General features: G+C 52.4%; 3 protein-coding genes across 3 annotated transcripts; 1 reads left to right on the top strand and 2 right to left on the bottom strand.

The window, feature by feature from the left end:
* Window positions 1-17: 17 nt before the first annotated feature.
* RhiXN_00577 (AAA family ATPase) lies at window positions 18-3,528 on the top strand (the record flags this gene model as incomplete). Its single annotated transcript, XM_043320396.1, has 11 exons — window positions 18-164; window positions 208-256; window positions 300-491; window positions 538-767; window positions 833-956; window positions 1,022-1,462; window positions 1,802-2,304; window positions 2,352-2,387; window positions 2,447-2,854; window positions 2,907-3,053; window positions 3,418-3,528. The coding sequence occupies 11 exons, from the start codon at window positions 18-20 to the stop codon at window positions 3,526-3,528; spliced, it is 2,388 nt and encodes a 795-aa protein (XP_043179408.1).
* Window positions 3,529-3,966: 438 nt separating this feature from the next.
* On the bottom strand, window positions 3,967-4,730 carry RhiXN_00576 (GATA type zinc finger; the record flags this gene model as incomplete). The annotated part of the gene is made up of 3 exons (XM_043320395.1): window positions 3,967-4,044; window positions 4,096-4,534; window positions 4,576-4,730. 3 exons carry the CDS (start codon window positions 4,728-4,730, stop codon window positions 3,967-3,969), a joined length of 672 nt encoding a protein of 223 aa, XP_043179407.1.
* Window positions 4,731-5,071: 341 nt separating this feature from the next.
* RhiXN_00575 (DEAD/DEAH box helicase) lies at window positions 5,072-14,199 on the bottom strand (the record flags this gene model as incomplete). Its single annotated transcript, XM_043320394.1, has 28 exons — window positions 5,072-5,510; window positions 5,561-5,664; window positions 5,716-6,143; window positions 6,197-6,259; window positions 6,312-6,468; window positions 6,521-6,835; window positions 6,913-7,306; window positions 7,357-7,613; window positions 7,670-8,411; window positions 8,464-8,549; window positions 8,607-8,630; window positions 8,694-8,772; window positions 8,833-8,928; window positions 8,984-9,168; window positions 9,223-9,532; window positions 9,585-10,834; window positions 10,884-12,382; window positions 12,433-12,476; window positions 12,526-12,590; window positions 12,895-13,058; window positions 13,110-13,206; window positions 13,260-13,322; window positions 13,379-13,522; window positions 13,586-13,647; window positions 13,701-13,854; window positions 13,903-13,935; window positions 13,988-14,029; window positions 14,092-14,199. 28 exons carry the CDS (start codon window positions 14,197-14,199, stop codon window positions 5,072-5,074), a joined length of 7,404 nt encoding a protein of 2,467 aa, XP_043179406.1.
* Between the last annotated feature and the right edge of the window lie 46 nt (window positions 14,200-14,245).

The following is a 14,245-nucleotide window of genomic DNA, read 5'->3' as shown; positions in this document are numbered from 1 at the left end:
GGCTCTTAAATTCTGCCATGACTGCATATACACTCGGTGTACGTTCGGAGCACGAGGATTCACTGCATCGAAAGCGTTGTTTGCTACCTCAGCCTACTATTGAAAAGCTGGGACTGAGGACGGGAGAAGTAATCGCAATAACGCCCGTAGATGCGACCCGGCCTGTGAGTTCTAGGTGCACACGGTTTCTGTACTGACTATGACTAGATTGTCTTGTGCGTTGCATGGCCATGGACACGGGACGTGGACCCGTCTGGTAGGCACCCCGTTATCTATAGAACTCGACTCATATTTCACAGGAATCAGCCTATCCTACTTTTCAGCCAAGGCTCTCAAATGTGATCGAGTCCAAGTGTGGAAGAATCCCAACTCGCAATGGCACAAGCACCTCACGCATACTAGACATATCACCTTGAAAGCACTGGAGCCACTCCCTGTGAGCATCGAAAAGCGAGCGGAGTGGCTCAAGCTGTTAGCAAGGGAAACCACAAGTACGTATACCCGCTTAGGATGGACTCCTTCTAATACATTTTACAGTCGACTTGAAATACGTGATCCAAGGTCAGGTGGTTACTGTTCCATTCGAAGGCCATCCGCGGCTGTTTCAGCTTGAATTCGAGCAAGACAAGGCTCATCCGGAGAAGCTTGCTCAAAATATCTCGGGATTATCGATAACAGACCGTGTCGAATGGGCAAATGTGATACAGTCGGCGGCCGAAGTCGATTGGGACACCCAAGTTGACATTGATGATGAGCATGAAACCAAGGTGCGTCCTAGCAGACCCATATCTCCTCAGGGGGCCCCTCTTTTTATCCCTGAAATAATTGACAGCCCCCCATCATCGCTCATGTCGGGAGCCCCTACTCGACAGTGGGTGGGTTGGACAAGCAAATCGCAGTCGTGCGCGATCTTATCGAGATTCCGCTCACGAATCCAGGACTGTTCCATCAATTTGGTGCGCCACCCTCAACCAGCTTGGACTGGCTTGCCACTCACGTCATGTCATGGTTTTTTTGGCAGGTCTGAAACCGCCCAAGGGCATTCTACTCTATGGACCTCCAGGAACGGGCAAGACTCACCTGGCACGGGCGATTGCACGGTCGACGAATGCGTCGCTTGTAGCCGTAAGCGGGGCTGAACTTGCGAGCGCATACCACGGCGAAACCGAAGCTCGACTGCGCGCTGTATTTGCCGAAGCACGCAAGCAGAGTCCATGCATTATTGTATTGGATGAAGTTGACGCGATGTGTCCGCAACGAGAAGAAGGCGGTGGAGTCGAAGCTCGAACCGTGGCTACACTTCTCACCGAGCTAGACGGCATCGACACCGCGGACCACGGCGGAAATGCGCATGAACAAAGGAGACAGCCGAGAATAGTCGTGGTTGCGACCACGAACCGGCCCAACGCGATAGACCCTGCATTGCGTCGCCCAGGTCGGTTTGACCGTGAGATTGAGATTGGTACGTAGCAAGGTGCCTTGGTTAATGAACAACAATCGCGCTAAACCACAATCGTCGAACCTGCTTCTGTACCGGAATATTCGCGGCCTGTGAACCGGTTGTGGAATCGCTCAAAACCTTGTCCGTGTGGATTTTTTTTCGCTCACCGATCTGTTGGATATGATTATGATGCCCGAACCCACCCCGGCACGATGCGCGATACCTGACCGTATCATGCCATGCCCGAACCGGGCGGACCTGCGCTTGGATCCCCCCCAAATGAATATTGATGGCGTGGATCCCTACTTTGGTTTGTTGGCCCACGCAATCAAAAAAAAAAATATACATGCTTGCCTGCAGGTATCCCCGACGCATCCGCGCGCTTGCAGATCCTATCTGTGCTGCTTCGAGATACGCCACACGAGCTGACGGGTCCAGAGCTCGAATCGCTCGCCGGACGCACGCACGGATACGTCGGTGCAGACCTGAGCGCGGTCGTTCGTGATGCAGGGACCCGGGCGATCAAACGCACGTTGGCGTGCGGATCGGCCGTGCCCTCTCCGATCGGCGCGACCGACCTCTCCCACGCGTTGTTGACGATTCGTCCTTCTGGACTGCGCTCGCTTGCGCTCGAGACTCCTACGACCCGATGGGCAGATGTGGGTGGCCAGGCTGACGTCAAGGCTCGGTTACGCGAGAGCGTCGAGTGGCCGCTGCGTCATCCTGAAGCATTCAAGCGGCTTGGTGTCCGGCCTCCTGCAGGGGTGTTGATGTATGGCCCACCGGGGTGCAGCAAGACGCTCATCGCGCGAGCGTTGGCGACCGAGAGTGGTGTGAATTTCTTGAGCGTCAAGGGTCCAGAGGTGAGTCTTTGAATGCCGGGCTAGGCCCGTGTACTGAATTTGCGCAGTTGCTCAACAAATACGTCGGAGAATCCGAGCGAGCTGTGCGTGAGATGTTTACCAAGGCACGCGGTGCGGCTCCGAGCATCATCTTTTTCGTAAGCCCTCCTTGATTCGAGATAAACCCCAAATTCACTCTCCCCCAACAGGACGAAGTCGACGCACTTGCTACCGCACGCGACACCGATTCGGGCCGAGCACACGAGGGGATCCTGACAAGCCTACTCACGAAATGGACGGCGTACAAGAACTCGTGGGCGTGACAGTCGTAGCAGCGACGAACCGGCCAGACGTACTGGTAAGTGCCCACGTTCTAGCTCTAGAGGAGGACTCGCAACCTCGCAAACATCTCCCGCTCGCGCGCCGGCGGGATCTATTTGATTACACACCAGAACGTTTGATGATCGCCATCATCAGCATCATCAACGACAAAAAAATGCTCCCGCTCATCAGCACGATCAGTGGCGCTGATGGGTTCCGAGGCTCGATCATCGAGAGGGGGCTGGGTTGTGTGAACCTACCGAGAGTCTTGCCGGGCTGATAGTGCGCTTTGGTTCGTATAGGACTCGGCTCTGATGCGGCCTGGAAGACTAGACAAGCTCTTGTACGTGGGACCACCGGACTTGGCTGGGCGGAAAGAAATCCTGGCGATTCGGACAAAGAAAATGAGCGTGGACCCCGAGTTGGACTTGGATGTATTAGCAGAACTGGTGAGTGATGCTTTGTTGGATTTTTAAGGAATCTGGCGCTTGGGGGATGGGGAGAAACGAGATAAAGTTGGGGAAGGAGAACCTCAGAGGTGCAAATGCGCAGCTTGGGTAAGCGTTAGGGAGGGAGGGGGGGGGGAACCTCTGCTCTTGGCTGGATATATATACCAATGCGGTCAGCCGAGCGATCAAACTTAGCATGTCTATTGTACTCTGTACACTGAACTGACGGCGATCTGTTTGTGGCACACTGGCGACGATCCCCCTTGCATTGCACTTGGTGGCACCGCAATCAACTGATTTGTGGCACGAAACCTCGTACTCGGTGCTGATGATGATGATGGTGATGATCTGGTGATCAACCCAGACCGAGGGGTGCTCTGGAGCAGAGATCGCGGCGCTGTGCCAGGACGCAGCGCTTGGGACGATGCGACAAGACATGGATGCAGAATACGTGAGTGGAGGCCTTGTCGAGTGAGATTAGACTTTGATCGGTTCTTTCGGGGGGCATCGGACAAAAAAAAATACGAAAAACTATGACTTGGATTGGTAGGTACGACGAGCTGATTTCGAGGCTGCGGCGCGCGGGATTCAGAGACAGATTACGCACGAGATGGTACGTTCATACGAGGCATTTGGACAACAGAACCGAGGATAAGAGAGGAAAGAAGAAAAAGGCTGTTCGCGTGTTACAAAAATTTTGAAAAACAGCAGATGATGATGTTCTACACACGGTTGCAGACAGAGAGAATGAGAGAAAATTAACAGAAGCGTGCTGGACGCGAGAGAATAGATAGAGTACATGGGTATGGGGTGGCTATTGTGTGGGGCCTTTGGGATTGTCCATGTGAGTGGACGGGGGCGGGCGTGACTGCGTTCATATAAACCGCACTTGTTGCATACCTGTTGGGGGGTGTCAGAAAGAGGACAAAGAACCGAGTGGGTTGCGCACAATTTTTCCAGGGTTGAGGGTGGACTTGCGCCATCCAGGGGGCTAGAATGAGATCAGAGTGACGCCACAGAAGAGGGGAGAAAGGGAACGGACCTCTGTGACACGGCAGTTGAAGCAGCGGCGGCGCAGGTATTGGGTAAGCTTTGTGGCCGAGTCGTCGGTGTATGTGATCTGGACGTCGGGGCGGGATGGATCGGGGGGAGAGGTGGGGATGGGGCGGCCGTAGGGGTCTGGCTTGAAGATCGTGGGGTCGACTGTCGGGCCACCCGGACCGGGGGGATACGGGGGCTGGCCGTACGGGACCGAGGGCGGGTACGGATACGACGAGGGCTGGCGGTGGTAGCGCGGATCGTACTGGCTGGGCGGGGGAGAGCGCGGTGGCTGTGTGCGCTGGGGGGCATAGCCCTGGGGAGGCGGGAGCTGGTATCCCCAGCTGGGCGGCGGGGGCGGCATCGGCTGTGCGCGTGGCTCGATGTAGGCATGGGCACCGAACGCGTCGTGCTGCGAGTAGTAGGGCTGGGCAGGCGGGGGGCTGTGCCAACCACCAGTGGGTGCGGGTGCGGGCAGACCGACGGCCGAGGTGCTCTGGCGACGGGGCTGGGGCGGCCGCGGGGGTCCGTGCGCGAGTCGTAGGTGCCGCTGCGTCGGGGAGGCATGACCGAGTGTGCGCGCTGTCGCATGTCTGGTTCGTGGTCGTGGTCGGGCAAAGGTCGCAGCTCGTCCTCCATGGCTCTCTTCCAGATATTCCAGATATTACACGGTTGTACGAGTCTGATGATGGCGGGGCTCTCCCCTTTATTTATGTCCTCAACTTCGGGCGATTCCAGGCTTAAATATCAACGGGCGCTTTTCCGTGATGTACCCATTCCATTGGTTCCCTCCCATCAGGTGAAAATCGTATACCACGGCTCAACCCTCAGGGACACAGACCCTGCAACACGACCTTCCCCGAATCACCCGAATCCCCAGCTCAACACAGTTCTTTGGATCAGGTACCTCATATACTTCCGTTACACATTACATCATATACATCTTATCCACATGCCCAACCCACACCCACACACACACACTACTCGGACATGTCCTCGTCCTCGTCCTCGTCCTCGTCATCGTCGCTGTCCACCGCCGCCCCAACCACAATCCCGTCCATCCGGATATCATGGTCCGCCCCCATGTACGAATCGCAAATCACCAACAGCTGCGGTCGGTGTTCTCCCGCCGGCAACGCAAACTCCAGTTTGACCCGCAGCGTCTTGGCCACGGTCACCCGTTTGATCGTCAACAACTGTTTGGTCCTGGGATCTCCCACCACGAGCCACCACTGCGCCATTTTCTTCCCCGGGTAGAATGGCGCAACCACCGTTTGATCGTCCCCGTCTTCGTCATCGGCGTCCCGTGCGAGTGTAACATTCATCGTAATCGGTGCTCCGGCAGTATACTCGCCTTCCACAAGTTCGTACGACACTTCCAGCGAAGGATACGCGTTGACGAACGCTGCCACGTCGCGCCTACCAAACCAATCGGCAACAATTCCACTACGCATATACTCTCTACTCACATTTGCCTGGCATCCATCTGCAGCACCTCGTTCCGCTGATCGTCTTCCATCTCCATCACATCGTACACGGCCTCCACACCTGCCGCTTTGCAGCGCTTGATCGTCTGCTCGAACCAATCAGCCGAGGTCCACAAATAAAACAACTCCATACTCACCTCGGCGTCAAAGTGTGGGATTTGCTTCAACGGAGAATCGCTCTCCCACACGGCCTGCACACACATCTGGCTCAAGTCCATCGCGTTGGTTGCGTTCATCCGGCCCCCGGAACTCAGCACGTCCACGCACGCAGAGAGCAGGTTCAGCACTTTGCCCAGCACCAACGCTTGGTCCGCCGCTAGGTCAGGTGGCAGCGTCAGCCTCGAAAAGTGCGCTTGCAGCAATAGGAACGTCTTGAAGTACGGCGCCTCGTAGTCGGCAGAATCAATCTTGACCGGCACACGCTCGTAGATCCGGCGCAACAGTCCATCTTCGTGCCTCCGGATCGGGATCGACTCGAACTCGGCACTCGACGACACAATCTCGAGTAAACCCTTGAGTTTCGTCGTTTCCTTGAGCGACATTTCGTAGACGTGCACCGTCACATCTGGGCTCCGATCGTTAGCTCTCGATCAGCAGCTGTATGCGGTAGCCACTTACAGGAAATGTTGTAATACGCCGCAATCATACCCAAATTCAACGGGCTCACGTCCATTTCATCCTCTGTCCCCATCTGTTAGTACTCGGAATTCAACACGTTGTTCGAACAACCCACCAATGGCAATGCAATTCGAGTTGGCAAGCTCGCTCAACGTGTTTTCAACCAGCTCCGACAAATAGTCCGACAAGTGCTCATGGCCCAGATTGTTCAAATTGTAGTAGTTCGGGTTTTGCATCATCCGGCGGTAAAAGTATGTCCATGTCAGGATATCCTGCGCAACATTAATCAGCCTCGGCTCGACTAAACCAAGCAAACGAGCTTACCGTCGCGTCCTGCTTGTTCTCGATCGTTTTGACAGCAGTCTCGGCCAGGAACCAGTCGTGCAGCAGGTTGGTCGTCAGGTGCGACTCGATAGGTAGGCCCTCGCTCAAGAATTTCTTGTAAAACTCCTTGCGCGTCTGTTGACACATGAGCACGCATCGGCTGGACGCATCCACTCCAGGCCGACACGCGCGGCCCATCATTTGAAGCACGTCCGGAACAGGGTAATCCACATATCGGTGTTCCCTGCCTTCATAGTGCTGCACGCCCATGATGACGACCATGTACGCAGTAAGCGGCAAGCTCCAGCACGTTTCCTAAAACCAACAAACCAACACGCACGCGAGTTTGAGTGATGTCCATCTAGATGGAGAAGCGAAACCATGCTACATACCCTTGATGCAATCACCAGTTGAATCGCTCCAGCCTCGAACAGCCGCTCCACAATCCGCTTGTCCTGCTTGCTCAGTGCCTCGTGGTAGTACCCCACTCCATGCTTCAAGGTCTCGACCAGTCCTGGTTCAGACACGCGCTCCAAATGCGGCTGCAGGTCTGCCATTTCAATGTTGAGGAACCGATCCTCGTCTCCGTCAGCTGCACAGTACGTGAGAATGTCATCCGCGGTAAGGCGGCATTGACGTCGTGAGGGGACAAATGCGATCACAGGCTTGGTCGGTGCGTAATCTTTGATCGCAATATAGGTCGGCTTGGCCATGGCGATCATAAGCGAGGGGAAGTGAGGGATCGTAAAGGATTGAATGTGGACTTCGAGAGGGAGTGGTCGCGTTCTGTTCGCGAGTCAGTACAAACACTTGCGCATATAACCAGAAATACCCACGCAGGAGAAAAGTTGAAGACGTTGTGAGCACTGGCACCCATCCATTCGCCCAAATCGCGAGCACTAGCCAACGACACGCCAAACGCGACGATACGGACATTGTGACCTGTCTCTCGTGAAACATACCGCGTGCGCGATACAACGACTTCGTATACTGGTCCAATTTCGGCACCTAGCAAGTGGATCTCATCGCAGATCAACAAGTCTATGTTCTGCACGTTTTTACGTTGTCTCCAACGCCGGGAAAGCACGTCCCACTAGAAGCACAAACGTTAGTTTACTTCGTGGGATCTAGTGCGAGAATAGATAATACCTGTTCGGGTGTACAAACAATGACATCACCGAGTTCAAGTTGTCGCAAGTCCGCACTGGTTTCACCGGTGAGGGAGACTATCTCTTTCCCGCCCTGAACATTGCCGAATTTGGCTCGCCACTCGGCCACACGTTGTTCAACCATATCTGCATACGGCTCGATGCATACTGCTCGGCCCGCTTCAGGCTTTTGCCACAGCCGCATAAGCGCAAACTCGGCACAAATGGTCTTGCCACTCCCTGTCGGAGCCCCAATGAGCACGTGTTCGTCCGAATTGTAGAGCGCTTGGAAGACTTGGGTCTGGATCTTGTTAAATGTCTCAAGTTTCGACGCATAGATCGCCTCGAATTCTTTGTTCCGAAGGGCAACTACAGGCAGAGGCTGAAGATCAAGTAGGGGAGTCGGGGGAGGGAATTTCTCGGGCAGGAGCAGGTGTTTGAACGAGATTGGCAAGCGTGTTTCCGAATGGAGCCACCTGTCAGATACGAGCGAGACGTAATAATTTGGTGGTACGGGCTCGAACATGGGGATCGTGAGGGTCACTGTGTGTTCGGCCTGAGCATATCTCTGGCGAAGCACAAACTGATCGTGGAACAAGATAATTTCGCCGTCTACGTCTTCGACGATGATCCAGAAGGCTTGTGAAGTTCCGTGCGCGCGTTCATCCCACTGGAAATCAGGCGTGATCGTAAGATCGATGCGAAGAAGCGAGCGCGTTATCGGTTGAACGTGGGCCTGGAGGCTAAGGGGCGATTATGAGAAAACCGATGCGTGGAAATTTACCGTAAACTCACTCAAGCTTGGGGAAGCTGTGGACCAAACGATGTACGAGCTTGCCGGCGGCTTGGATACCAATCAATTCCCCGATCTCAGGGGGCGTCTGCCACGTCAAATAAGATCAAAACCCCGCACTGATGAAGAATATGGCAACACCTACCAGATCAAAATATCTATACCACGGCTGTTGATTAAACGTGCATCAGTGCCATGTGCGATCAGTGATGCGATGATGATATTAACTTACGAACTGCTTTCCTTCGGCCTTGCGAATTACGTCTGCTGGTACTTTGTCAAATTGCCTGAGCGGCGTCATTGAGGACCACCTGCGATGACGGAGTCCATGGGTCAAACAAAGACATCGGCTGAACTGTGGAAAAACTCACATCCGGCGCTCCACCATTTTGCACATGTCCAGTGCGGCCCTGGCAGGAACCGCCCATCCCCGTTTCAGACATATCTCAAACATGGCCCGGAGGATACTAGACCAACATCAAATCAACGTTTATCATGAACGGATTCAAGAAAACAATTTACCGTCCAGCTGACTGGGTAACGTAAACCATATCAGCAACCAAAGCAAACCCGTCAAGTTTCATTTGGGAAATATACGCTTGCAGCAAAACATTAATTTTGGCGGGAGGCTCGTCGACACCTTCCTTGACTGGAATTGGAACTCGTTCCAGTAACTTGGCCAACTCGAGCTTCTCTTCTTGCCGTACCTAACACGCCACTAATTAGTCAAAGTTCAAGCGTAATAAATTCATAATGCTCACAGGAATGAGCTTGAATTCGTTTGATAATGCAAAGACTCGGAAGAGCTCAATTGTCGACATATTGGATTTCAGGTGCTGGTTGTAAACCGACATCGAGTTGTAGGTAACATAATAGTGTGATGCGATGCGTCCAAGTTCGGTTGATGTAAATGCACCGGTCTTTCGATCGTATTTGAGCAGATTGCACTTCTCGAGCATCACTGCAGCTGTATGTGCAATATCTGCACGTTTTTGGATCAAATGCGGATCATCTTCCGAGTAATCGACGCCGATCCCGTAAAGAACTGGTGTCTGCAGCATTCGCACGTACCTATCGGCGGAATATTAATTTGATATAGTTTATGAACGGAAATGCCACCTACAAATACGTATACCCTAGCCATTGGATGGCCTCGTCCCGGTTCCGCACATTTCCAAGCACAATCTCGGCGTTTAGATTGTCGGCCAATTTTGCCACAAATTGCGATTCGATAGGAAGCTGTTCGTTGAGCAGACTGAGGTAGTACTGCAACTCGCTGTGGTTCGTGATAATAACACCCTCGCCAAAAGTATCGTATTGGGGACGACCGGCTCGCCCGAGCATCTGAAGCATATCCTGAGACGATAATTCTGTCCAGCGACCCTTTTCCGGGTTATAAATTTGGGTACCCTTGATGATAACGGTGTGGGCAGGCAGATTGACACCCCATGCGAGCGTGGCAGTACAGACAAGCACTTGGAGATGGCCATCGTTGAATAGGTCTTCCACCAGGGTGCGATCTTCACGAGTCATCCCCGCGTGGTGAATGCCGAATCCAAATGGCAGTAGATCGATTAGGTTCCTGTCCTTGACGGTCTCCACTTCGGTCTGCAGGATTTCGCGACTCGCAGATTCCGGTTTAACGAATTGGGTAATCGTTTCCTTTTCGAGCGCCATGTCACGAATAAACTTGGCTGTCTTGGCCGTCTCCTTGCGAGAGTGAACGAAGACCAGGACTTGATTCTTTCCGGCATGATCGAGTACTTTTTCGTAGCAGACCTCGTTCATGACCTGATACCGTTTGATAGCCTTCTTCTCCGTGACGCCGATAAACTCCTGACGAAGACCACAAGGCCTGTAAGTTGCATCAAAATAGAATAGGCCTTTCTTCTCGTCCACGCGAAGGAATTTGGCAACGTCTTTGTAATTAGGCAGCGTAGCCGACAGGCCAACAAGGCGCACATACTCGCCATTTTGTTCCATGCGACGAATTGTTCGAGCGATGATACTCTCGAGAACAGGGCCGCGGTCGTCGTGGAGCAAGTGGATCTCGTCAATGATAATAAGGCGGACCAGGTTGGTGTAGCTGGTGTCGGTAGATTTACGAGTAATAACGTCCCACTTCTCCGGAGTCGTAACAATGATCTGAGTCTCTGAGATTTGTTGCTTGGTGAGCTGAGAGTCACCGGTAAGTTCACCGACTTTGACCCCAAACGGCTGCAGACGTTTAGTGAAGCTGCCAACCATCTCCTGGACGAGTGCCTTCATGGGAGCCACGTAGACAATCTTGAAAGAATCGAGGTCAAATGTCCCAGTTTCTTCGTCCCGGGACTTGGCAAGCTCGTTGAGGATCGTTAACATCGCTACGTTGGTCTATCAAACAAATTTAGCTGAAAAATATTGAGTAATGGATACAACATACCTTGCCAGCACCAGTCGGAGCACAAAGAAGAAGTGGGTCATCTTGGCCGAATGCAACAGGGAAAAGTTTACTCTGGACGCGATTGAGAGTAGGCATGCCAGGGAACGCTTCTTGGGCCCAGGCAGGAAGGCGGGATATTTCGACAAGTTCGCCTGGGACAGCGGGGCGAGGTTTGGGCTCGGGGATGTGAATCTCCTCGTACCCCTTCTTTGTACGCTTGAATGAACCTTCTGGGAGTTTGACCTTCTTGTTTGAGTTTAAATGACCACCTTGGCTGAACGCCATTCCTTCCAGATCGACGGTCTTGCGAGGCTGAATAGTCGACCCGGGAGCAAGCGTCGCGGTAGTCGGAACATTCTTAGTGAGTTTGGGGTCGACATCCATAGCATCGCCATTCGCGCGAGCAGTCCTACCACCAGCCAGGGCCTTAAGAATCCACCCTACGTTCTTCTCTCGCATCGCGACTTCAATGTTCGCCCGCTCGTTGTCGTCGCTGCGGGCAAGCTTAGTGCACCACACAATGACGTCCCGGTTTTTGGTCAAAAGGTTGACCACGTTGAACATATCGTTACGGTAGTCGAAAAGTTCCATCAGTTCATTCTCGCAGTCTCGCAGACTCGACTCGGCCGACAGGATTTGAAGAGCAGCAGTCGTCTTGTCAGTGGCGGCAACCGCATCGGTGTATGTGGCAGAGAGCAAGCGTTGAAGCCAGAACCCATCAATGTCATGAGGGGAAACCTTGTCGCTGGTTGCAGCTGAGGATCCAGCTCGCTTTGATTCTCCTCCCAAAACAACTGCATCGTCTTCAGCTGCCTGGCCGTCACCGGTCTGCTCAGTTTCCTCTTCCCCGGCTTCCTCGTCGTCAGATTCATCTCGGATTTCGTATCCCCCATCCTCGTCTTCCTCTTCTTCCTCTTCCTCCTCAAAAACGACCGCAACGCCTACTTCGTCATCTATTTCCGCATCCTTGCGCTCCATATCGGGATCGGCCATGGTCTCGTCATCAGCAGAATAGTCGGTAATCTTTTTCGACAGGTTAACGAGCTGTGCGAAAACATCGTTCGGGATAGTGCCGATGATCTCCTCGATTAGCTTTTTCTTATCGAAATCCTTGAGAGTTTCGGTTTTGAGAGTCTCCAGTACGGTGTCGGCGGCACTTCGAACAATGTCTTGAGCTTGATCTCCAAGCGCCTGGTGCACCGAAGCAAGTATCATCTCGTAGACTTCTCGGGTTTCGGCTGTCCGTGGTCGATACGTAAGCCCCTCGACATCCTGTGTAGCCTCGATAATATCTGCATATCCAAACCCAGTAGCTGGGCCCTTGCGCTTTGCAGCTTTTTCGGTGCCATCCTGGGCGGCGGCTTTTTTCTTCTTTTTTTCGAGGTCTTTTGGTGTCTCACGTTGTACGCGATCGCCCATTTGCTTAGGGTCAATACGTCCGACGAGAGTCTCGGGGGCACCGTCAGGCTCTCGATCGCGCCGAGGAAGTGCAGAGCGGTCTGGGAATACAAAAGTGAGCCACCTCCACATACGACAGCGAACAACATACCCGCAGTCAGCACAAGCGATGATATTGCCCCATAATTATACCCGCTAAGGTCGCGTTTTTGTCCAGAAGCCATAATAAAGTGTTAAAAATTACAGAACAACAACCAAGGAAAAGATGTTGAATGAGTAAATCGCGTCGTAATAGCTCCAGTCCTGCGTCTGTAAAAGACGACCAGTACGGTTTACACAAGGAGATACGAGTATTCTCGTGTCTTTCCTTGGTTAATAGATAGGCACTGTGTAACACAGACGTTTGGTCGATCACCAGCACACAACTGTGATGCGACGGTGGTGTCCGGTAAACAGTCTCGTGTGGCCTGTGTTGACTTGTTTGGAAGGCGCTTAATTCACCTCACGATCCTAATTCCTACTTTGCAGAACTTATATAATCAAATGATGTAGAAGTACAGTGAGTGCTAATTTATAACTTCGCTGCAAAGTTTTGTCCATTTCTAAAATTAACCAGACTTCCTCCGTCTATTGCGATAGTGGCTCCGTTAACATATGCACCTGCACGGGATGACAGATACAATACTGCTCCAGCCACATCACTCGGAGAACCAATACGACCCAGCGGGACGTTGGCAAGTATCGAATCCCCCTGAGTGCGCAACGTTTCGGCCATCACTGCACATTAGATTAGGTTACTATATACCAATTTTTCATACTTTTACATACTTTTGGATTGGAACGGGCCACAGGCCAATGTATTGCTTGTAATACCATCACTTCCAAGTCTTCCGGCAAGGTGACGGCTCAGGTGTGCAACAGCAGCCTAGAAATGACCTTCGTTAATCTAAGCAATCTTTTTATATGATTATCACGTACCTTACTGGCACTGTATGCGTATGTTTCACCACGAGGCACTCGCTCACCTTCGACCGACCCGATCTTTACTCATCGTCAGTGGTGCTCATTATCATACAAAACCGATATGGTAAGCTCACGTTTATTATCCTTGCGGGATCTTTCCAGCCCCCTTCTTCCTTACCACCTTGCTTTGCGGCTTCTCGAAGAAGTGGTAACAGAGCCTGCGTCAAAGTGAAAACGCGTTGCACATTAAGAGTTAACAACTTTGTGAATGCCGCATCCTAGAGTGACAAATCAGTACTCGTCCTATCATCTCTCCATCTATTTGAATGACTAGCACCCACCGGATACGAATCGATTCCGTCTCCCCAAGCAGCGCCAGCGTTATTAACAAGGATATGTAATGCTAGTTGAATAATTTGAGCCAGGCGAAACACGCAGGCATCGTTTTGGACTCACCCTTTTCATTCTTTGATACTTCTTCAATTAATCGCTTAACTGCACCAAGGTCTTGTAGGTCCGCAGGAATGGAAATACAGGTACCAGGGCCGATTTTTGTGAGCTCTTGAGCAGTTTTATCGCATTCGCTCTTTTTACGGGAGCTAATGTAAACCTAACTCGCCATGAGAGCGAGCCTCTAAGTCTATAGTGACAATCCTACCTTCACCCCGTTCTGTACAAGCCCAGTAGCAATCTTCATCCTAATTTATGAACCTGTTTCGCCAGTGGAAGGACCCTTCACACACCATTTTTCCAATCCCTTGCGACCCACCGGTCACTAACGCAACCTATGACGAACAATGGTTTAGCAACGCTATCAAATAAGAGGTTTCACTATGATTGCATGTACCTTGCCCTTTACATTGAACAAGTTTTCCACAGAGAACGACATCGCGAGTTCAGCTTTATTGAATGTGTGGTAGTCGAGTCCATAGTCACGGGCTCCGGGTGCCCGCATAACCGGAGCCCATATTACGTGATTGTTGCGGGGTGAGCACGATCAG

This window comes from Rhizoctonia solani, chromosome 4, assembly GCF_016906535.1.
Source record: "Rhizoctonia solani chromosome 4, complete sequence".
NCBI classification, from domain to species: Eukaryota; Fungi; Basidiomycota; class Agaricomycetes; order Cantharellales; family Ceratobasidiaceae; genus Rhizoctonia; species Rhizoctonia solani.
This window is presented reverse-complemented; position numbering and strand designations above follow the sequence as displayed.